Source organism: Phoxinus phoxinus (genome assembly GCF_949152265.1).
Source record: "Phoxinus phoxinus genome assembly, chromosome: 19".
Classification (NCBI taxonomy): Eukaryota; Metazoa; Chordata; class Actinopteri; order Cypriniformes; family Leuciscidae; genus Phoxinus; species Phoxinus phoxinus.
Genome location: NC_136894.1, coordinates 22004211 through 22028792, shown reverse-complemented (window position 1 = coordinate 22028792; position 24582 = coordinate 22004211). Strand labels below are relative to the sequence as shown.

General features: G+C 36.5%; 2 protein-coding genes across 3 annotated transcripts; both read right to left on the bottom strand.

The window, feature by feature from the left end:
• Positions 1–45: 45 nt before the first annotated feature.
• Positions 46–15386, bottom strand: kat2b (K(lysine) acetyltransferase 2B). Of its 2 annotated transcripts, none has more exons than XM_079589969.1 (18): positions 15018–15386; positions 11934–12072; positions 11512–11657; positions 10775–10861; positions 9599–9780; positions 9029–9220; positions 7919–8016; positions 7701–7826; positions 6491–6630; positions 6188–6396; positions 5245–5371; positions 5029–5139; positions 4625–4768; positions 4396–4510; positions 3847–3877; positions 3682–3745; positions 3506–3590; positions 46–2667 (listed from the first exon to the last, which is right to left on the bottom strand). In XM_079589969.1, the coding sequence occupies exons 1-18, from the start codon at positions 15216–15218 to the stop codon at positions 2474–2476; spliced, it is 2391 nt and encodes a 796-aa protein (XP_079446095.1). In that variant the 5' UTR covers positions 15219–15386; the 3' UTR covers positions 46–2473. The 2 variants fall into 2 exon arrangements, with proteins under 2 accessions (XP_079446095.1, XP_079446094.1); XM_079589968.1 differs by having other exon boundaries at positions 6491–6654; positions 15018–15351.
• A 937-nt stretch (positions 15387–16323) lies between these two features.
• rab5aa (RAB5A, member RAS oncogene family, a) lies at positions 16324–23742 on the bottom strand. The gene is made up of 6 exons (XM_079590629.1): positions 23439–23742; positions 21003–21235; positions 20776–20927; positions 20552–20674; positions 20368–20461; positions 16324–17949 (listed from the first exon to the last, which is right to left on the bottom strand). Exons 2-6 carry the CDS (start codon positions 21166–21168, stop codon positions 17834–17836), a joined length of 651 nt encoding a protein of 216 aa, XP_079446755.1. The 5' UTR covers positions 21169–21235; positions 23439–23742; the 3' UTR covers positions 16324–17833.
• Between the last annotated feature and the right edge of the window lie 840 nt (positions 23743–24582).

Genomic DNA, 24582 nt, shown 5'->3' with positions numbered 1-24582 from the left:
CTTAATAGTAGACGTTCCTTTGTGTGTTGTGTTTTTTTTTTTTTTATGGGATTTTGTTTTGTTCATTTTTATTAAAATTCAGTTTGAATTGGAAATCTAGTAGCACAGTGTGTGACATTCAGTAAATCCACTATAATATTATTAAAATCTAGTTTGGCAAGCAATAATAATATGGAGAAAATAATTATTGCAGGATTGACTAACACTGCACAAACTGACAGCTGGTGTGGATGTTATACTTAATGTAATTCTTGGAATGCTACTTGGCCAATCAGATTAAAGGACCGGAACTGGGCCGTATATCTGCCTGCTCCAGGTCTTTAGCCTCCCCATATTGCTTCTGTCCGTGTATGTGTATATATATGTAAGGGATAATATATAGTGAGGCGGTTGTTATAGCAAATACAACCCCGACAGGCTGATCCTTGAATCTGCCTAAAGGTGATGTATTCGCTATAACAACTGCCTCGCTATACATTATCCCGCTTATTACAAGGCTGCCTACCAAATAAATTGACACGAAATATTTAAAAACGATTGTATTGCTTCCGTTAAAGAACACTGTGTCCATGACAATGCTTTGTTTTTCATGGCAAACGGTGTGTTATACTTGGCAGCGGTCTGTTATCAAGAAATAACAGACCGCATTCTACATTAGAATTTAACCAAGCCATGTAATAAATATATAATATAAAAATTCCCCAAACCAGTTCAGCGGACTGATTCTAAAAACTTCATTGGTCATGTCAATCAGTCTCGCCCAACTCTTTTTCGTATTTTCCGAGCTGATAATGTAATGTTACACGTATGGAAATGGTTTTAAAAAAACACATGGCTCCATAGTAAACTTAATTTCTGCAAGCCGTGCTCGTTTTCTCTTTTCAGTCTTTGGCATAAAATGCAAGGCAAATGCTGGTGTATACGGACATTCTTTGCTGGTGCTCAAATAACGTACTTTCCAGAAACTTCTTCAGTTTATTGCTGTTGTTGGCTGCCACAACAACAGCAATAAACTGAAGAAATTCAGTCAAATTGTTTGTAATTTTCAAAAAGTTTGTGTTTAATTAATTTAGTCACTGTTTTTACCCAGAATCCATCATGGTGGCGCTCATTGTTTGATAGCGTTCTGGCAGCCGATCATTACTGCAAAATAAACTAATGATAAATAAATAAATGCTGGCATTACTGATTTGAAATAATTTTATTATTTATTGTCTTGTAGAGATCGTGGAGAGACAAAACACAAGCACGGCTATGTAGGAAACAGGTTTCCTGGATGAGTAATAAACTTCCTTTTAATTGGCTTTATAGTATTGGAAACACTGTTAAGCTACATAATGATATGCTAGACAAGACCAGCGAATTCTGCACAAATCAAGAAACTCCAGTCTGACGACTCATTTTCAATAAAAATATATACAGACATACACATTTTCTGCTTAATAACATACCTAAATTGGTCAGCCAACAAAAAATGCCATCCGATTACTAGTCAATTTATCATTAACAGGTGTAATAACACAAGTAGATGATTGTGAATTTTTTTCTTTGATTTAACAGTTTCTATGTAAAAAAAAAATAAGTGCAAGAACACAAAAAAAAAGATGTGCAGTTTGTGCAACATTACTCTCTACTGAAACAGTCCAACACAAAAGTAGACATTTCTTTCACATTAGTTGCTCTAAAAATGTAATCATTCTATAAAATATGCTTTAAAAGCAACACAAAAAAAAGTCTTTAAAAGACATACAAAATATGTCTTTCAGAGCAAAGGTACAAAGACCTTAAAATAGCTTCATTTCCCCAAATGTAGTACAAAGCCCATCTCTTCTTAAGTATTTAAAAGTACAAATATATTAGAAAACAACAATTGCACGTGTCATCTTTACATACAGATGCTGTACGTTCTCATTAGCATATTAAGACTGTATTTGTCACTGCACAGGGAATGCTCCTCTTACGCCAAGCACGTACACGCTCTGGTAAAGACCGCAAATGTGCGGGTTTCTGATTAGGAATATTCATCGTATGAATACTAGTATTTATCACCATTTCTTTAGGTTTAATAATAAATAAGTGCTGTTTGAAGGTACACCATTAGGTAATTAGAGTAATTTTTCTTGGTTGGTACTATATAAAATATACAGTTTTTCATAAAATCGATCTATATAAACAGATTTTCACTATTATATACACACACACTAGCATGACCACATGCACACCAAATGCATACAGCCGTACATACCGTAAAATTGTTCCGCAATTTTGGCAGAAGGAATTTTTAAGACAAGAAAGAGACTTTCCACACATGGTGGTCATGCGGATATTCACACACATCAAACGCCTGCATTTCAGACAACCCTCCTTTTGACGCAAAACAATGAGGGAGTTATATATGATAAATGTTGAGAAAAAGAGGTAGAGAAAAGGGAGGGGCAAGAGGGAAACAGACTACTTGCGCCCCCTAGCTGGATTACTTTTCGATGAGGCCCGCCTCTTTGATCTTGGTGTAGAAGAATTTCTCTAGTAGGTTGGCACATTTGTAGTATTCGCTTTCGGGAGGGTTGTACTCTTGACAGTTAGTGAAGATCCTCTGCATGTCGGCCATGAACAGCTTCCGTGTGGTATAATAACGACTCTTCAGGCGCTCGCTCATCGTCTTCAAGTCTACAGTGCACAATAACATTCATTCATTTAGGGGTGGGCCATACGTCCAAAATCTTATATCCCGATATGAGTATTTTTTACGATGACAATATATAGTTCTCTTTGCTTTTAATAAGGTTTTTATGATATTACCATTTTTCATACCATTTCATATTCGTAGAATTTCATAAATCTCACAAAAAAGAAAGAATACTAGCCTAACTAACAAGTAAAAAAAAACAAGCTTACTGCAGACAAGTAAACAGTGATAAAATAAGAACAAAGAGATCCCAAGCAATAGGACAAAAACTACAATAAAACCAAAGACATTGTATAAAGTAATCAAATGTACGATGTAATAGTATGTACACATACATTTATTTTTATTGAAGCTACAAAAGTGATTCAGTCAAGATCTTATTTCTTTTTTTGTTTGATTAACATTGATGACAGACGGCAGCTGCTGTCACTTTAAGACCTCATGCACTGATCTAATATACTGTTACACATGCACTTTCTTTCTTAAATGTTTGCTTTCAGTTAAGACAAATGACTGTTTACAAGGATACTCTCAAAGAGTTTCAGATCTGTGCGTATAGACCGAAATTAATTATCTTTTGCACTTGAATGGTTTAAAATCACTAGTTTTGAAGCCACAAGGATTAAAAACGCATTCTGATAAGCTTGCGTGACGGCGCATTACGGCAATGTCATGTGAGCGCGTAATCGCCACAGAGACAATAATCCAAAATTTATGCTGGTTTCTCATGTCAACCGGTATATCGCCCACCCCTACTCTCAATCATTATACGCTCAAAAGTAAGGGACGGTCCAGTGTGTATAAGAGATATTTGCGTACCCATAGGGAAGCGGATGACTTGGTAATAACCAGGTGCCTCGTTCTTCTTTACAGGCTCCATGAAGGGCCATGCATTCTGGTGTGACTGAGGGGTACAATACATATTCCTCATTAGCCATTTATGTTGTTTCATAATTATTGTGTTTGAAACGTAAAGCCAAGCAGATATACATTACCTTGACCTGCTGTAAGATGTTCTTTATGGTGGTGTACAACTGGTCAGGATCTTTCAGCTCTTTGCTGTGAAAAATGACACAAAAAAAGAAACATGCTTTCATAACTTCTACAAACTAGTAGTTACATAAGATTTGTTTAGCTGTGACTAATAGATACACACTCACCTCTTCACTAAAGGCTTCCACCCCGTCTCACCTGTCCAAAGACAGAAGTAAATTAAAGTTTAAATTAAATGTATTATATATGTCAGTAATATTTACAATAAGATTTCAAATAATTGACATTCTTTTGAACTTTCTATTCAAAGAATCCTGAAAAAAATATATCACTGTTTCCACACAAATGTTAAGCAGCAGAACTGTTTTCCACATTGATAATAAGCTAATTAGAATGATTTCTGAATGATCATGTGACACTGAAGACTGGAGTAATGATGCTGAAAATTAAGCTTAGCATCACAGGAATGCATTTTAAAATATATTCAAATAATTATAATAATAGAGTATTTCTGATCAAATAAGCAGCCTTGGTAAGCATAAGAGAGCATTAAAATAAAAATCTTACAGAAAATATTCATGCGTATATATTGTTAAAATAATAAAAAATATTAAAATACAATGAATAACATTTGTATAATAAAACAAACTATTCTATTATCATTATAAATGTTTTTTTTTTTTGTTATCTTAAATTTATATCAAAGTGAGACATACGGATTCCTGGAATGCTCTCAATTGCAATCTGGCGAACTCCCTCCTTAAAACAGGACAGGCCAGGGTAGACTTTACGAATCTGCGCTTGCTTGCGCTCTATAAGCTTCTTAATGATCTGAGAGAGAGGGTGAGAAAGAAATAGAAAAGCTTTTAAGCGATAACAGAATCATGAATTTTACCATACTGAGTAACCTCTTTGACACACATCAGATCTCATCCTCACACACACCTCTTTCTGTTTCTTGATGATGACGGAGAACTCGGTGTAAGGGATGCAGGGGTTCAGTTCACAGCCCATGAGCGTGGCCCCCTCATAGTCTTTAATGTAGCCCACATACTTAGACTTCGGCACTTTAATATCCTTCGAGAATCCCTGACATGAAACAAGAGTAACAAAATAAGGATATGGACATACTTAAAGCGACAGTACCCCAAATATAAAATATAATAAAACACAAAGGGAGATGTTAGGCAGATTTTTTTGTAATTTAGGAGCTTGTTAGTATAATTCCCCATCCACTATAGTTGTAATTTGTGTCATGCAAGAAAAAAAAAGTAACACTTTACTTTTTGTATGGACAAACTTTTATCAATAATTGACCAGCTCTCTAAAACAAGTAACAGAGCACTAACCTGCTTCTTGAAGTAGCCAATGGCGTATTCATCAGCGTAGGTGAGAAAGTTGAGAATTTCGTGCTTGATGTGATACTCCTTCAGATGGTTCATGAGGTGAGTCCCATAACCCTTAAACAGCCATTAAATAAATGCGGATTAAGCTAGGAATGAGTGAGGAAGGAGGAATGACAAATAATAATGGAAAAGCATCACCGTAATTATAAGACAACACACCTTGACTTGTTCATTGGAGGTGACGGCACAGAACACAATCTCAGTGAAGCCCTGAGTTGGAAACATCCGGAAGCAGATTCCCCCAATAACACGGCCATCTTTAATTAGAGAAAGAGTCTTGTGCTTCCTGTTTAAAAGGAAATAGATTGCCTCATAACAATGTTATGGCATCAATTCACAGGAAGCAATGGGGAAACATTAAACCAATGCAATTTAACCCTGAACAACAACAAAGTTAACTGTTAAAATGTCACAAAATCACCAGTTTAAAGGTACCCCTAATAATATACTAGTGTCATATAGCTGTTTGTGAATGTAAAAGGTCTGCAAAGTTCTGGTTTATTCACGTTACGCCCAAAACACACCCATTACTCATTAAGAGAATACGGACAACCCTTCTAGACCATGCGGCGACCATTTTTCTTGTTGTTAAACTAGCAAAAGTGGATTCGGACACGGCCTAAGTGCACTTACACCGTGCGCTTTAGACCATGCACTTGGATCGTTAAAATAGGGCCCATTGAATTGATACAGTAAAACCAACGGCATAGTTACTGTTTGCATCACTGTGTATCAAGTGCTGAAGAAGCCTCTGGATCTGAAATTCAGATATTGAAGTGGGCGTTTCGTTTCTGGCACGCGCTGCAAGAGGTAGACCAATTACAACAGACTGGGCCATCTGACCAATCAGAGCAAAGTAAGCTCTCAGAAAGCAGGGTTTTAGAGAGACCAATTCCTTTATCAAACCATTTTTAGAAACTAAGCAAAGAGGTGATGCTGCAGTGTATATTATGAGAAAATTAAAGTGTTTTTGACCTTGTAAACCTATTGTAGAAGACCTCCGAAACTAAAATACTTAAATACTACACAACAGACTTGTTAGTATAAGCATCAGACAAAGGTCTTTAGAACATTAAAACGGGGATAACGGTAACCAACATACGGATCAAATACGAGGCGTGTGATGTATTCTTTAGGCATGCGGGGCAACTGATGTGAGAAGACGTTCTGCAGGCCAACAAGCCACATGAGGATCTTTTTATTGGGCTTTTGGTTGAGGGAGTTTCCGATGACATGGAACTCAATGACGCCGCGCCTCTCCTCTAATCGAGCAGCTTCATCACGCGCAGAATGAGCTGAGAGAAGACTGGTCTGAGAGAAAGAAAGAGATGCAGTTAAACACTTTGAGAATGAGCACTGCCATATGTCAGAGAGAAAATACATCAGACACACTCTCTGTGTTTACCTCTGGTCCCAGCATGGCAGTAGGGTCTGTAATGGTGGACATGACTTCATTAATTAATTCCACAGAAATGTCACCAACCACACAAGGTCGTTTGCAGTCCTCATGAGATAACGGCTCAGAAGGCTTTCGCTTTTCTCCACCTACATATGTGCATAAAGTCACATCTAATAAGATATTAAGATCAGTGGTCATTGTGATGGCCAAGAAACACTCTTCACAGACCCTCGAATCTGATTCAAGAGGATTTAGCAACTTTATTACATCAAATATATGCAGTACATATTTGGAACATGATGAAGTATGATATATGATATTATATATTATCATATAAAATATGATGTAATGATATTTAAATTAATAGATTAAATAGGTAAAAAACAATTCAGAAAGTAATGATTCAATGATACAAAGTGTTATTATTATAAATTATAACTATATTTTTACAAGAAAGTGCCACACTCATCCTTTTAACTTGAGGAACAGCAGTGGGGCTGTGAGTTGATGAACAGCAAATATTTATAGAAATCATCAAAAAATTAATAGATCATTTTAAGTAATTATTTAAATAATTAAAAAAGATGTAATATTTTATTTGTTTACCTGCATGTCACCATCATCAGAGAACCGTGAACATGCAAATGAGTTGTTAAATTATTGTAATACTAACTTAAAATCTCAGGAGGTATTTCAAGTTTTTTTTTTTTAAGACAGTAAAAACTGTAATATTGAGAACAAGAATTACAATAATTATTATTTAAAATAATTGTTTTCTATTTGAAAATAAATTTTTTAAAGTATTTTTTTCCCAAAGCTGAATGTTCAGCAGTCTTCAGTGTCACATGATCCTTCAGAAATCATTCTAGTATGCTGATTTGGTGCTCAAGAAACATTTCTTATGATCATCAACGTTGAAAACAGTTGTGCTACTAAATATCTTTTAGGAAACCGTGATGTGTTTTTCTGGATTCTATGATGAATTGAAGGTTAAAAAAAAAAGCATTTATTTTAAATAGAAATCTTCCGTAACAAAGTAAAAGTCTTTACTGTCACTTGATCAATTTAATGCATCCTTGCTGAAATTCGTATACTTTTATTTAGCAAACTTTTGAACAGTAGTGTAGATTTATCTTTAAGACTACATAAATGGCAAAGTGATTTTCTATCATTTATAATCAGACACTGAATAAAATACTATGAAATAAGTTGATACCTGGATTGGGCTCAAGAACGGATGCTACTTTCCGGGCCGGGCTTAAGCTGCCTCCTCCAGCCAGCTCCACTGGGGCAGGGCTACTGCTATAGTACAGGGGGCGGGTCACGGGTGGAGCACTGATCACTGCACCAATCAGAGAAGAGGAACGTTTGTTTACATAACCATGTAACCATAATATATGACTGAATAAAGTAAACTCTAACATTGCTGATCACCTGTGGGAATCTGTCCACCTGATAAACCAACCATGAAGTTTTCACTCCAAATGGGCGAATTATGACTATAAACCTCCTCCTCCAGCATAGACAAAAACCTAGGCATAACACACACACACACATTTACATACCGTACACACAATATCAACATATTAAGCCCAAAGTACACATTATATTTTTACGCCAGCGTATGTGTAAAATACATACGCTTTCAAAGTGAAGGGATGGATTATTGAATGCTGCTTCAATGTATATTCTTTGAGTGGTTATTAATCAAGTTATTAATCAATATTTATCCTTGTAAATCTCATAAGCTTGAATAAGTCATTAAAATCTTTTGATATTTAGATGGCCGTTTACCGAAACATACTCTCTCTTTCTGTTAAAACCTATATTTGCACTTCTAGCTGACCCTGACAGCCTAGGTCACTAGGGGTCACTCAGGCCCGTTGCCTACATGACAATTCTTAGTTAAAACATTTACTTTACTTTTCATCTTCAATCACTAGAGAATAATGATGAATATTGTCTGAGCCTCTTACTGAGAGATATGTTTTGGGAAAGTTTCCTGGTCAGAGCTAGTGCTCGACCAACTCCAACCTTGAAGAAGCTGTGTGTGTGTGTGTGTGTGTGTGTGTGTGTGTTTGTGTGTGTGTGTGTGTGTGGGAAGATCTGAAGTTCTGTGAACAAATGGCATGTAGGGGAGGTGAAATGACCATCTGGCAAGACAATCAGAAGTTGGAACCTAGAAACTGGTGTCTCAGTTGGTCACTTTGTTCCTAAACCAAGATTTGATTGACGTTCTGATAATCAATGGAGATATTCTTCTGGTGAGCCCATATGTGGAAATTTTTCAAGTTTATATATGCCTTAACCAATCAGAATAATTTAACCTGACAAGATGACATAGTTTAGTGATTTGTGTAAGTGTATAATTGCTGCTGTAATGAGTGTGTACGCAGAGCCTTGGGTCTTAACTGTAAATTCCCCTACAAAAGTAAGCGCGTACTATTCTGGTGACGAAATTTGCGTCAAGCGCACTGTACGTGAATCCTCGCGTATGAGTAAAAACCAAAGGCTTTATTTCTGTCTGTGTTGTTGTGTGCTTACTTGGGGAAATGTGTGAGAATGAGTGTGCGTTTCTCAGGCGGTAGTTTGTCTTTCTCCTGTCGGGCCTGTTCCAGCAGCTGTTTCCTCATTACGGTGAACACAGAGCGCAGAAAAGTGCGTCCGAAAATCTGTGTGGCCTCATACCGAGGAAGACTGTCACAGAACTGTGGCACATTACAATAACACAGCCACCTGCAACACAAACACACAAGAAGATCGGAAATGTGTATTAAAGTCACCATGAAATCAAAATTGATAAATCTTTTTTTTATGGAATATTACAATATTAATTGTAAATGAATTATCCGTGCACATCTTAGAGGGTGGGCAACCTGTCACTCACATGAGATCACAGCAATAGCGAATTACAACCATCCAACGATCCAATCAATTCCAGATGGACAAAATCAAGTCCCTACATTTTTTCTAGTTTGAAAAGTCGTTTCACTCGGATATACGTTACAATAGGGAAAAAAGACTATCGCAACTTCTGTTTCATACTGATTATTCAATTATCCAATTGTTATTTCATGCGGTTCGGTGACCCTAAACTAAAAAACGATCAGTCACCTGGTGTAATTGACTTTGTAACCAGCTACGTCATCATCGGGCGCCCTTTGCCGTCTTTGTGAGGGCGTCTCTAACTGCCAGTAGTTGATCTGGTTGAGGAACATCTTTGCGAGCTCCACGATGGTTTGCCTCTCCTTACAGGGTAGGTGGCTAAACTTGTACTGCACAAAGTTGTTCACACCCTGCAACAAAAACAACATGATAAAACATTTATGTGACACCAACAGCAAGGATGTCAGGAATGTGTCTAGGGTTGTTTGGTATCTCACTGACTCATGCATGACACTGCCTACACTGCCTTACACTGCCTACAAATTTACCAAGAAAACTGAGTTGTGAATGTAGTTAAAGAGGACCTATTATGCCCTTTTTCAAAGTCTTGATCTTGTTTTCTTGCGTCAACTAGAATAGGTTTTTGTTCTTGATTTTTCAAAATAATATTATTTTTTCACATATTTTACATCTCTCTTTCCAGTCTGTCCGTAACACTGTTTAGTGTTACTCTGTTTCTTGTCTCTGTGGAGCCCCTCTTTCCGAAAAGTTAAATGTGCTCTGATTGGTTGGCTGGAACAGTGTGTTATGACTGGTCAACTGCTTCGAGTGTATTTCATAAAGATTAAGCCCTAGTATTACCACAACCGTGAGTTTCAACACTAGTACTAACTGAACTCAACCAGGCCTTACCCCTTTTTTTGCATATGCCTTGGGCGGGAATTATTTAAATGAGGAATACTTGTATGTGTTCGTTCCCAGAAGAAAACTAAAGACTACAATCGAGGCGTTTCAGGGAGTTCAGGAATGCTGTTTACTTATATAGAGAATCTATACTCCATTTAGAGTGGACTTTGTACATTTTCAGACCTTGTTCATGCTCAAACAACAACATTACACACAAAAGAAAGTAGAAAATGTAAAAAAGCATAATCGGACCCCTTTAAAACTGTCAGATGTTTCCCAAAATTCCCTGTTTTCATCATTGTTTGTTTCAGAAGAAAGCTACTGTTGAACTCATAGGCGGTTTATCTATTTCTGCACCTTCACACTTCTAACTTTCTCACGCTGATATTGTTGTTGATGTTTGTTTGCATGTTTGAATGTGACGGTGAAGAAAAAGTTATTTAGCAAAGATGTCACCAAATATTTCATACTAAATATTCAATGCTGTTCAAAGCATACCTGTTCAATGCTTGGTTTTTCAAAAGGTGGGCTTTCCAGAGCTTCCACCGCTGGCCTTCCCATCTGCAGGATGCATTTCCGTAGCAACTAAGACATTTTCCACACAAAAAAGGCAGGTAAGATGGATTAATTGTAATCACTACCATTCAAAAGTTTAGGGTCAGTAAGTTTTTTTTTTTTTTTTTTAAGAAATGTATTTAGCAACTAAAAAAGGCATTAAATTGAAAGACATTTTTAATGTGACATAAGATCATAATATTCTATTTGAAATAAATGTTGTTCTTTTAAACTTTTATTCATCACAGGATTTCTGAAAAACAATTTATCACGGTTTCCACAAGAATATTAAGTAGCAACTATTTTCAACATTGATAATAAATGTATCTTGAGCACCAAATCAGTCTATTAGAATGATTTGTGAAGGACCAGGTGACATGAAGACTGCTGAAAAATCAGCTTAGCAATCACAGGTATAAATTACATTTTAAAACATCTTAAAATAGAAAACACTTATTTTAAATTGTAATAATTTTTCACAATATTACTGTTTTTTACTGGATTTTTTAAACAAATGCAGCCCTAGTGAGCATAAGCGGCTTATTTAAACTTGTGTTAATTATATTCATTGTAATACATAAACAAATAAGTGTCACCGTTTAATATTTTTTATATTTCCAAAACAGGGAATCATTCATGGTTGCACCACTGCACAACATGCAGCAACCCAGAAGACTCACTTTGAAGAGAGAAAAGTAAACTTGTTTAGTGTCAGGATCCTCCTCTTTATGGACACATGTGTACAAGTACTCTACATCCAGTACGATTCCAAGCAATCTGTTCACCTCCTCCTCCGACACATTCTCCAGGTGTGTCACATGGTCACCTGGGCCAGAAACACAAATGAATGAAGGAAGCCTTACATAATGATGTAGCAGAATCAACTGTTGACTATAAGTAAATCACTTTAAATATAACCACTGAAAAATATTTAAATACGTAGTTTGTGTAAGCTGTAAGCGATGTAAAAACATACTATCGCCTAACATTATAACACTAAAAATCTATTTCTCTAATAGAGAATCTCTATGGATGACAGAAAAGGGACTTTATCTTCCTGAACTCTACTGTTGTGTTCTATTATTAGTCAAGCAGTCGTTACCGAGGGCGTGGCTGCAGCTTCTGCACGGCTCCATTAGGTTAACAGCGATTGGCTGCTCAGCCCTGGGCGGGGTTGGAGGGGGAGGAGTTGGTGGTGGATTTTGACTCTTCCAGCCATTACATTTACAAGCTCCTTCAGCCTGTTGAAGGACAAAACAGATCAGTCAAAATATAAAACACTAAAATGACTACCGTACATTAGGAATAAGTTCACACTAATAAACCGTAAAGCTACTACAACCTGTATTGAAAAACTGCACTAAAACCAATAGAATCTATTACACCTTATTTAAAGAAAATTCATTCAAACTTGATTTGATTACTTTATGCATTAATCCAAAAACCTTAAAGGGGTAGTTAAATTCTGTCATCATTTATTCACTTTACCTCAAGTTGTTCCAAAGCTGTAAAAATGTCTTTGTTCTGCTGAACACAAAGGATGATATTTTCAAGAATGTTTGTAACCAAAAATTTGTGGGGCACCATCGACTTCCATAGTATTTTTATTTTTTTTCATACAATGGAAGTCAATAGCATGGAAGCTTGTTTCCGCCACAGAATACTAATTGTGACTTTTTATCTCACAATTCTGACTTTTTTTTAGAATTGAGTGATATAAACTTGCAATTGCGAGAAAAAAGTCAGAATTGGGTGACAAACTTATAAAGACAGATTTGCATGATATAAAGTCACAATTGTGTGTAATAAAGTCAGAATAAAAATTTATATTTGCAATTCTAACTTTATGACACGATATAACACTCACTTTATTCTGACTTCTTTTCTCAGTATTGTGAGTTTATATCTTGCAATTCTGTCTATAACTCGCAATTGTACGTTTATATCTCGCAATTCTGAAAAAAAAAAAAACTCAGGATTCCAAGATGTAAACACACAAGGCAAGGGTGAGATAAAAAAGTCGCAATTATCTTTTAAAATGCTTTATTCTGTGGTGGAAACAAGTTCCATACAATGGTGCCCCACAACTGTTTGGTTACAAACATTCTTCAAAATATCTTCCTTTGTGTTCAGCAGAACAAATACATTTTTACAGGTTTGAAAAAACTTGAGGGTAAACTATCCCTTAAATGCTGGCATCTTTAGTCCGTAGAGAATTCCGGATTTACAGGTTTTAGGAGTAATCTATGTTTTTAATGCTGATGGGCTTGTTCCGGTGGAGGGCATAATTAATCAAAATTAAATCATTACATAAATGTTGAAACACGCTTAAAAGGTGACGCCCACTATTGTTGAGTGACATACCGACAACCCTGTGAACCCTTTTTTTTTCTCCAAACCAAGATGGCCGATGGCCAGTAAGAAATGCCAAGTTGTTCTTAAATATCCATCCATTCCTTCTATCCTGTGAGACTCTTGCAGGTGAAATAATGTTGTAACATCAAGTAACATCTAAGGAGTCATATCATTGTTACATTTTCCAAGTACTGATTTTAGATTGGGAGGAAATTCTGATTACGTAATCATCTGTCCACTAAATTGAACATCATGCATCACTATTGCAGCTACAATTATTACTGAGACTGTTGTTCTTGAAAATGCATAATCTGCAGTCACTTTTTTGGCTGTAATTAATGAATTTGTTTGATTAGATTATAATTTGCAGTTACGTTAAAGTAATTGATTACATAATGCATTTACTTGTAATGCGTTACTTTACTTGTTACATCAAAAAAGTAATCTGATCATGTTAACCCAATATTGTTCATTTCAGATTATTTTTTTTCAGAGAGAAGAGCTGAATTTGTCCATTTTGAACATAATCAGAATTATCAGCTAATAAGGATTTGTCTGGGCAAATCAGGGGTGAGATTGGTGATGTCTGGGGATGTCTCTGTGTTTGCTGGCGGTAGTGGGGTGGCTGCCAGACTTAAAGAGTGGTGTGTATCTGTGTATCTGGAATAATTGCCTTTAACTCCTAAAATGCCCAGATATTGTACTTATTGTTGTCATCACTATTATTGTTGATATTATTATTATTACTATCTTACATTTTCTTGAGATCTATTTATCAGTCAGTGCTTTTATATCTATTTTTTTCCTCTTTCCAAACATTACCAGAAAAAAATTAACCAGAAAAACATAAATAATAACAATAATTACTATTACATTACTCTATTGCATAAATTATCACTGTACATAAGCACATTACTGTATCTATGTTCTGTCATCCCCTCCTTTTTTCCCTATCCTTTTTGTTTTGTATGTCATGGATTCTCTCCTTTATATTCATTACCATGAATATAATGTTGTTATATTCTTTTGTGCCAAAAAACAAAACCACTGATGTGGACATCTGTTAATGTCTTTGTAAAATAGGTGTAAAAAAAAAAGTTAAAATCTTGTTTTTCATGCCCTAAAAGCAATAAAAACACAAAGGGAAAAAATCCTGACAGTGGTTATCATAATTCATGAAGGAAAGGGTTAACGATTTATTTAAATATTTTAAAATGTAAGTAACTTGGCTCTCCATATGTTTCTGTGCGCGATCTGACAACAATGAACAGACAACGCCCCCCAGCAACAAACCCCGCCCCCGGCAACAGACCACGCCCCTCCAGCAGCTGTCATCCTGTCAAAACAAAGACGCCGCTCTCGCCTCTTGAGTAATCAACTTCAGTTTGTCTCCTATTCTAGCAAAACTCTCGCACCAAAGCGTCATGAGACTTCAGTTTGACTTGACAAAATACAATAAAAAACGACTATCACTGTTAAGCGAAAAAAGAAAAACAAATTGACAACCCGCCAAGAGCACCCAATGTTCACGTCATTTTGCTCACTATGGCCAAACACAGCGGTATTATCTCTGCAGATCACGGAAATGATGAGTTCATTTATATATATATTTGTTTGTGCACAGATGTAAGTGGCCAGCGCACGAAAGCATACATTCGCAATTTAAAAGAATGGAGGACAAAGAGATGGCTTTTTGTGCTGTGCTTGCAAATTCAAGAGTGGGTAAAGTAAGGTAACAGCTAGTTTCACCTAACAGATAAACATATACAAGCGAGTCTTTTACTTTGCACTGTAGACGTAAACAATGTTTATTTTTCCCGCTCTAACGTACCTTGCACGAGGAATAAACGCCGAGTTTCTCCAGTTTCTTCGGACGTGGGGAGGAGCGGAGCTGCGCCTTCTTAACAGCAATACGTGCAGAACCGACCGCAGCGCCCGAACACTCGGTTCCACCGACTCCTGGAGCAGCCGGAGCCGAGCCCGCCGCGCCCACCGCCGGGGAGCCTTGAGGAATCCCGGTGCTTTCCGACATCGAGTCTGGTTCCGCGCTCAGACTCGAATCCTCGAAGTCCGCCCGCTGTATTCGCTCTCTCTACCCCTCAACAGCGGGATCAGACATGGCGTTCATCCCTGCTTTTTTATTTGACATTGTAAATCCGTCTTGTCTCCGCTAGGGGAGGCACAAAATGAATCCCGTTATGATTCGGACTCGGAGAAGGATACAAATATGTCATGATTCTGAGCGAACCGTTCAAGGTCAAATACATTAAAAGGGTTAGACATGTTTTGTGGAGACATGCTCGAAACTTGCTTTTAAACAATCTTGCTAAAAAATTAAAATCTAAAACTAGTCTCCTTTCCTGAAAGTCACCAAAAATATAGAAAACAATTTTTTAGGGTAATTTAAATAAATCTAATATATGTATAAATATGTACATATATTTATATAATTTTACGAAGTTATATGTATAAATAAAGTTATATGTATGTAACTTCGTAAAATGATGTATCTATACACCTTTCTATGATGAATTTTTTAATTTAGAACAAATGAAAATGAGACATTTTGCCTTAATAGCAACTAACTTAAGTTTAAGTACAAAAACTGAAATAAAAATGTAAAATAGAAATATTTTTTTAAAAAGACAGCATAAATTTACTGAAAAAAAATTGAAATGAAGACTAAAAAAATATAAAAACTAAAATATGAATAAATACTATAGTAGAAGATAGATAACTAAAATAACAGACTTAAATACCTTTCAGCAAACAAATAAAAACACATAAAACAGACAGATTCCACTATAAGGAAATCGGAAAATAAACGCGTTGTAAAATGAAGCTTATCCGCAATCAGTCATAGAATAAAATCAGCAATCAGTCCTTTATGAGCAAACAAATAAGTGTTGTGACTCAAGGTATACAATTTACTTATTATGTGTCATTATCACAAACAAATGCTATTACAGAAGAATCTGCACTGGGACGGGAATTCCACTCAGTGATAAGACAAGAAGTTAATTTGGCCCTCCAAACACACAATATTATCAATACCATTTATAAGAAATTTATTTGATACATTAACAGTAATATTTAAGTAACTGCATTTTTAGTCTCAAAGGGGAAATGCTTTAAAAAAAAAAAAAAGACAAAAATTTAATGTAGCAGCGAATTTATGTGGTACCAGTATCCTGAAGGATAGAATATTGAGATCATGTTAAAAGTGGATGTTGTCTGATACTGGGAAGAAAAGCAGAGGAAGAACCATCATAATCTGTTCATTTGGACACTGTTAGTGACAAAACGTTGTGAACGTCTTTCTCATGAAAATTACAAAACAGACCACTAAAGAAAAGCTTTTTTTTTGTTTTGTTAATAACACTACATACATTTTTTATAAGACCACCATTGATTATAATTTAACCATTTTGTGAAAAAGAAACATAACTCCAACCCCATATCAAAGCAAATCCTGGTTACTGTACAATTGTTTTTTTTGTTTGTTTTTTTTATGATTATCTAACTCCCTATCAAGCATTAGTCCTGCAACAGTAAATGGAAAAGACGAATACATTGCAACACCCTATTTACAGTAAATTATTTATATATATTTATATCACTCTGGCTGTTCTTGCAAGAGATAATATCAAGACCAAAAATTAGTGCAAGGCATGGAGTAAGAAACACCTGGGTGAGTTAGAACCAGAAGAGTGTGAGTGTGTGTGAGTGGTGCATGTTTGTGAAGGGGAATTCACTTATCTTGTATGTAGACAGGTTTTTTTTTTTTTTTTACTAAATGAATATCACATCCTTGTGTAAGCCTTTCATGCTGAGTGAAAGCGCAGCCAGATATTCACTCAGTTATAGGACGGTGCCAATAATGCCGGAAAAAAAAAGTGAAGGCTTGCTAACTGGTGAGAGAATAACAGGGATCTTGGCTGTGTGTGTGTGGTTAAGAAGGAGGTGGGCTTGGCGGCACAGCCTCAGGAAGTGGGCAGTCTGCCACTGAACAGAACCGCTGGGACATCCAGAATGAGAGCGAGAGGGAAAGAGCAGGGAAACGAGACGGGGTGGAGAAAAGGGGCCGGGTCATTTGACACGTCCTCTCTCACCATGTGTGCCGTTGGATAAGGTTAAAACTTTGATTTACCTTTTTCAGGCTTTGTAGTGATACATGCATCTATTTTTCTGAAAAGTACATTTTTATAAAACAAAATCATAAAAAAAAAAGGATGAGAACAGATTTGAGAAAAAGAAATGACGAAGAAGACTGTAGAGTTCTGAATTATGACAGAGCAGGTGAACCCTTGCAGAGGCCCCACCCCTTTTTGTCCTGGTCAGGCAAATGGCATTTTTTTCTTTCTTTCTGATGAATATTTGTGACGGCATATATTACAGTTTGGAGACAAGGCATGACCTTAAGCATGAATACAGTAAGAAGCCTGGGTCTTTACAGAAAAACAACAAAACAAAACACCGCGGATACATGGGCGGGGCAGAGCTTTTGTTACAGCGTAAGAGAGTTGTGGAAATGGGGAAAGCGGAGGCATTTCATTAGTTAGTCAAAACCAAGTTGGAGGGCGGGACCTTGCGTTAGTTGTTGCGGTAACAGAGTTTTGTGTGTTTTTTTTGTTTTGTTTTTTTGCGTTAGTTGCTGCAGCAGGGGGCCTTGGTGGGTTGAGCTGTCTCTGTGAGGTCCACACCCCTACTTCGCCCACTGTTGGCTCCGGCAGCTTGGGGCTCGCTCTTAGGCAACTTTTTTGCTGAAGAGAGACAAAACAAGAAATGAACACTATAACACAACAATATAATATGTGACCACAAAACCAGTCTTATGGGTCAATTTTTTTAAATTGAGATTTATATATCATCTGAACGCTGAATAAATAAGCTTTCCATTGATGTATGGTTTGTTTGGATAGGACAATATTTGGCCGAGATCCAACTATTGAAAATCGGGAATCTGAGGGTGAAAAAAAAAAAAAAAAAAATCGAAACATTGAGAAAATCGCCTTTAAAGGTTTCCATTTCTGTTGGCGATTGTGCTGCATTCACCCACAAAAATAAAATGTTGATATATTTAAAGGATAATTCCGGTATTTAACACCTTGAGTCTATATTGTAGTTTATTTTGGATGAACAAGAGTGGTGGACAACATTTTTTTGACAATGGTTCCTCTCTCGAGTTTTTGACTATAAAAGAATTGGCCATGGACCCATTTAACATTGGAGTCAATGGTCATGTCCGAAAATGTCATTAAAACAACCTTTAACATTAGTTTTCAAAACTGTGCAACACACCGAGTGATTAGTGATGTTAGTTGATGTTCCAGAAACAAAAAGTGTTGCGAAATACAGTTTCTGTCGTGTTTTATTCGTCATTTTGTAAAATCCCATTGAATTCTGTTGAAGGACTGAGTGCTCGTTAATATAAGTGCGCTACCGGAAACGGGGCAAATTTACATTTGGTCGATGTAGTCTTTTTGCTCGCTTCCGTTTCTCATAAGGCTAGCGAGCAGAGCTCTTTACCGCAGTTTTTGACCGCACAAATTCTAACCATATTGAAAGACGTGACCACTGACCCAGTGCAATATGAAGTTGAACTCGACTGTGACCGTGAGTGTCCCGCGAGACATAAACATCGGTTATCGCCATCAAGTGGTCGGGAGTGTGCTAACGCTTCAGATTCAAATATTGAGCGGAAGTTACATGGTTGTGAAGTGTCTGAAAAAATAGTTCCACTATAGCAAAATAAACGGATTGGAATCATATATTGCGACGATATATTGTTTATAATCATCAACGAACACCACTAACCACTCGGTGAGTTTAACAATTTTGTAAACGAACATTATTGGCTGTTTTAATGACATTTTCGGACATGACCATTGACTCCAATGTTAAATGGGTCCATGGCCAATTCTTTTAAAGTCAAAAACTCGAGAGAGGAACCATTGTCAAAAAAATGTTGTCCACCACTCTTGTTCATCCAAAACAAACTACAATATAGACTCAAGGTGTTAAATACCGGAATATCCTTTAAGGTAGGAAATTTACTAAATATCTTCATGGATCATGATCTTTCCTTAATATCCTAATGATTTTTGGCATAAAAGAAAAATAGATAACTTTGACGCATACGGTGATTTGTTGGCTATTGCCACAAATATACCTGTGCGACTTATGACTGGTTTTGTGGTCCAGGGTCACATATAATCAAACATCAAATATGTAGTGTTTATTTAAAGAAACAAAAGATGAACCAATAAAATTCACAATTCAATTGTGTATATTCACAATTTAGTATGGCTTTGAGAGCCTTATTAATATGAATTATACATAATAATGATGATGATAATAACACTAATAGAAGAATAATAACTTGCATTGTACTTGTTTGATTAAAAATAGTCTCACATGATCACAGAAACTATTATAATATGCTGATTTGGTATTCAAGAGACATTTCTTATTAATATCCATGTTGAAAACAGATATGCTGCTTAATATTTTTGTGGGAAACTGTGAAGCATTTTTTAAAGACTCTTGGCGAATAGAAAGTTCAAAAGAACATTTATTTGAAACAGAAAACCTTCTGTAATGTTATAAATGTAATGTAATTTTTCATCAATTTAATGACACCTTAATTAATAAATAAAATATGTATTCAATATTAAAAGTTATTGGTACCAAAAAGCATCAAAAAGAATACTATGTTGCATTTACAAGATCTTATAAATACTCTAAATCATCACTAATTTTCAATCAATATGAATGGATTCAATCAGATGAAAGCTCTGTTTATATGAACCCTAAACTTTATTTAACAGATTATTTTTTTCAATGACATGTGCTGAAATCTTATTATAAAAATGGCTGTGGTAAACATATGCGTCACAGCACTGCGCATGTGCGCAAGGTATTTTTGAATCCGGTTGAGAAAGTCATATTAATTTAAGCGTTTACATGCTAAGTTTTTAGTATTGATTGGATTGTTTCAGGTCTACACCATCCCTTTCAATCTGATCAAAATTTAATTTGGATTGAGCTCGGCAGATCTATTGAGGCGTTTACAGATAGCCTTTTCAATTCGATTAAGCCATCAATCCGATTACTAACAAATTATTTGAGTGCATGTAAATTTAGCAACTGTTGGGTTTTACTATGAGGTAAAACCTTACCAATGGCCATGAAGATCTCATTCACATTCATGGAAGTCTTTGCTGATGTCTCCATGAACAGCAAACTGTTGTCATCTGCGTAAGTTTGAGCATCCTAGAGAAATAAAACAGCTCGGGTGAGGGAGACAGCTTTGGTCAGATATAAACCTCTCTCTGGTTGGTCTCATTGTGAAGCCAAGCATACCTGGAAGTCCACAGCTCTCTTGTTGGCAAGGTCAGCTTTGTTCCCAGACAGTGCAATGACAATGTTTGGGCTGGCCTGCCTCTGAAGCTCCTTAACCCAGTTTTTTGCTCTTGCAAACGACTCCTTCATTGGCGCAAAAACAAACACAGAAGAGACAAATAAATATGACAAAGTTGGTCATAAAACAACTATTCATTCATGAAGAGAACAACAAATCGACTCACCTCATTGGTGATGTCATAAACTACAATGGCAGCTTGGGCACCTCTGTAGTACATGGGGGCCAAACTGTGGTAGCGCTCTTGTCCGGCTGTGTCCCAAATCTCAAACTTTACCGTTGTGTCATCCAAGCACACCGTCTGCGTAAGGAAGGCCGCTGGAAGCAAAAGTCAAAAGTTGGTAAGAACATGTGCAAGCAGGTACACGCAAATTTAGACACAAAATCCCCTACCTCCTATTGTGCTTTCCTGAAACTCATGAAACTGCCCCTTGACAAAGCGCAGTACGAGGCTGGACTTTCCCACAGCGGACTCCCCTAGCAAGACCAGTTTAAACTGGCAGATCTTATTGCCCGCGTTGGACCCGTTGGGGCGTGTTGCTCCTCCCCTATTGGCCATGACAGTCGTCAATCACCCAGTCTCCTTTAGGCGGTCACACACACACCGAGAGCTGTCCCAGTACAGGCTGCACAGGGTAACATGTAACCAAAAAAAAGAGAAATGAAAAAGAACACTTTCATGTTGACTACAGACAAAGATCTTTTCTTTCTTCTCTTTTTTTCTCTATTTAGAGCTCTCTAACGGGGAATCGCTTATCTTGGCTTTAGTGAGGGTGACTTGTAACTCAAATGCTATTTTTGGTTTTGAGACAGGCATATTTAGTATAAAAAACTAAATCTATTTATTTTTCTACCTTCCATCTGAATGTATGAAACACTGACAACTAATTACAATGATCTCAAACCAGTGACTAAAGATGCTATGTACTCAATTACTCTGTTTGCTATATGATACAATTAATAATATTTTATATATATATATATATTCACCAAAATATTCAGGGGTTCCCAGACTTGACCACTTTCTTTGACTGTCATTACTGGGTAAGGATTCTTTTTTTAAAAAATTGGGGAATTAATTTAGATTCAGACTAGCTAATTTGTGGAACAGATCAATTAAAAAAAAAAATTTCACACACAAACTGAACATGACAATGCCTCAAAACAATAAGAAATGTTTCTTGAGCATTAAATCAGCATATTAGAATGATTCTGAAGGATCATGTGACACTGAAGACTGGAGTAATGATGCTGAAAATTCAGCTTTACCATTCCAGGAATTCATTTTTAATTTATATGTTGCTCAAATACTGGCAGCCTCGGCGAGCATAAGAGACTTATTTCCAACTCCGAACACACACAAAGATTTTCATGACTTTTAAAATGCAATAATATTTCCATGATTGAGGGAACTCCAAATATTGCTACAGATTGTAATCATGCATTAAAAACACGGGAAAACAACTATTTTGTTAACCATAATTCAACATTGCTGAAATCCTTGCAGAAATAAATGTCTGTAGCCATAGTAACCCATTCTAGCACAGAATGTCCCGAGTAAGCAGTCAAAACAAGCATTCCCATTTAGCCCCGAAAAAAACAGCCTGAAGCAACAATTCAACAGCAATTCAAACATGTCACTTCCCAATGAAGTATCTCAGCCTTCAGAATGACTACACATACCTGGGATAGATACAATACCATAGAGACACCCACCAACTCAAATGACAGTAATAAAACTCAAGGAATATCATAGACATTTACTGTGACCTCAAGGCAAGGAAAACACTTTTCCTGTCAAAATTGCACCGTTACTGCTGTTATGAAATAGGAGAACATAAAAGCAGACCCCTGATGCTCCTGTGGCTGCTGTGACATTGCATCACCGTAAGCTGATCTTTCTACAAGAGAAACCAAGATCTTCTTTGACGCTCACATCAAATCAACAACAGGAACTCTATCTGCATAACAGGATATAATTCAACTCCTTGAGAAGAAAGCCTGGCGGTATGTCAAACCATGCCAAAACTGCTGTATTCATCCATTTGGTTTGCATAGCAGCTGATATAAGAAGAAAATGTGTCTTTTTACACTTTCCTAGAGTGCAATGGCATGTCTCGTATACAATATTCAAAAGCGAAACAAAAAAGCACAGCTTATGAAACAAGTCATGACATTGCAAAAGTCAGATCACCTGTGAGAGGTTTTAGTCAAGTGCTGCTGGTCAGATTGTGGTCCGTTTTAATGACAGGCCTAACAAAAACAAACATTTGATTTCTGTGTTGAAAGTTGACACACAGTCATCCTGTACATGATTCATCTAACCCAAAATAAACCTGTATTTTCAACATCACACTACTTCAATATACCCAACCTAAACAATTCCCCTATTTTTCAACACACCCCTGCGCCTCAAGCCAAGGAACAAGCTGCCTTGTTACTCGCAAAGACAGCCCACATCAGGTCAGATGCCAAGTCTAATAAACCACAGTGATCGGCCATATACCTATGGGAATAAGATCATAACAACATTATAATAAGCTGCTGATAAGCAACTTCGTTTTCACTCCAACTGCATTCCGACATAAGACTCAGCTAAACATACCACGACATGATGGATATATATTCTCGCTTTTAAAAAACAAGATAATATATAATGTACATATGAGGCTAAAGAGATCAGATTTGATGACTTGTGTAGGCAGAATTAGGACAAGGGGCCTGTAACATTTTTGACGATATCTAGCAAGCTAAAGTGGCTAACTAGCTTGAGGGATACGCCAAACCAGAAAACGGCACATTCAGCGGAGGTATTCGGTGTCTTTTTACCTGAAAGTCAGCCGACGGGTTGCTTGAACTGATTTCCGACGAAGGGGTGCTAAAATTTCTGAGAGGTTTTCCTTATTATTGGGGTCGGTTCGTGGGAATTTTACCAACCCCGATCAAGTCTCCTCCTTTCTTTTCTCTCGCAACTTCCCCTTTAGAACCAAAACACAAACAAGCGTTTCCGCCCCTCATGCCACGTCAGATGATACTTCCGCCCTGCAATGACGTACTTCCACCGAATAAAACGTGCTGCAGACTTGCACTTGCTCTAACTCGCATGCCTTGTCCAAAACCCACACTTGCGGTCTTTGCACTTTAACACTTGTCTACTTATATGACGTATTTTCTATATTTGACCCAAGTGTTCAAGTATTTTTTTCAATACTTTGCTTTTTAAAATAAACTTCTAAATGTCTGTTCAGTTACAGTAGTCACTATGGACAATTGTAGTGCTTCTAATTTATTGATAAAAAACAACATGCAACACTGTATGTTTTACTACCAAATTATAACATAATGGATGATGTTTACGCTTAATCTGGTTTAGTGTGCAATAGTGCACTTTTGCACCTGATTCATATTGTCATAGTGTAATTATATATTTGTATTGCAATGTTTGTACGTGACATATTGTTCAATAAAAAAAAGAAATAATAATAATAAAAAAGAAACTGATTAATGTAAAAAAAAAAAAAAAAAAAGGTTTAGTGTGCATTAGTGCACATCAGTTTGTCATTTTTGGACAGTCTTGCGCACTTCCTTCCTGTCGCGCTCTCAAGTGGTGGCAAGGCCAAGACCGCAGTCTGGGTATTTGGTATTTGGACAGGGCATCAGAATGCACGCTCAGTCACTTTTGCTTCCTCTGCAATGATTCAGTAGAACATGTGCTTATGAAAATTGCAGACAAGAAAAAAAAAAACATGATCAAAGAATTAGGAACAGTTGGATTAATAGGGACAGGTAGCCTATAAATCATATAGGCCTACTAGAAGGTGTGAATGAAAAAGGCAGAAAAGTTTTTTTTTTTTTTTTTTTTTTTTTTTTTTTTTTTAAAGGACAGGTCTGGTGAGGAGAATATAATAGAATGGACATTACAGGAAAATAAACCCTGAAGATGGCAGTACTGCAACGCCTTTGGATTCAAGCT

What these genes read in the sequence shown, in the direction of transcription:
- kat2b (XM_079589968.1), bottom strand. Translation starts at nt 15,218, where the DNA reads ATGTCGGAAAGCACCGGGATTCCTCAAGGCTCCCCGGCGGTGGGCGCG. An exon ending in CGTTCTTGAGCCCAATCCAG is followed by an intron (nt 6,655 to 7,700) that starts GTATCAACTTAT and finishes ATATCTTATTAG; the next exon opens with ATGTGACTTTATGCACATAT. An exon ending in AGTCATCCGCTTCCCTATGG is followed by an intron (nt 2,668 to 3,505) that starts GTACGCAAATAT and finishes TGTGCACTGTAG; the next exon opens with ACTTGAAGACGATGAGCGAG.
- rab5aa (XM_079590629.1), bottom strand. Translation starts at nt 21,168, where the DNA reads ATGGCCAATAGGGGAGGAGCAACACGCCCCAACGGGTCCAACGCGGGC. An exon ending in TCAGGAAAGCACAATAGGAG is followed by an intron (nt 20,928 to 21,002) that starts GTAGGGGATTTT and finishes TTTTGCTTCCAG; the next exon opens with CGGCCTTCCTTACGCAGACG. An exon ending in TGAGATCTTCATGGCCATTG is followed by an intron (nt 17,950 to 20,367) that starts GTAAGGTTTTAC and finishes GTCTCTCTTCAG; the next exon opens with CAAAAAAGTTGCCTAAGAGC.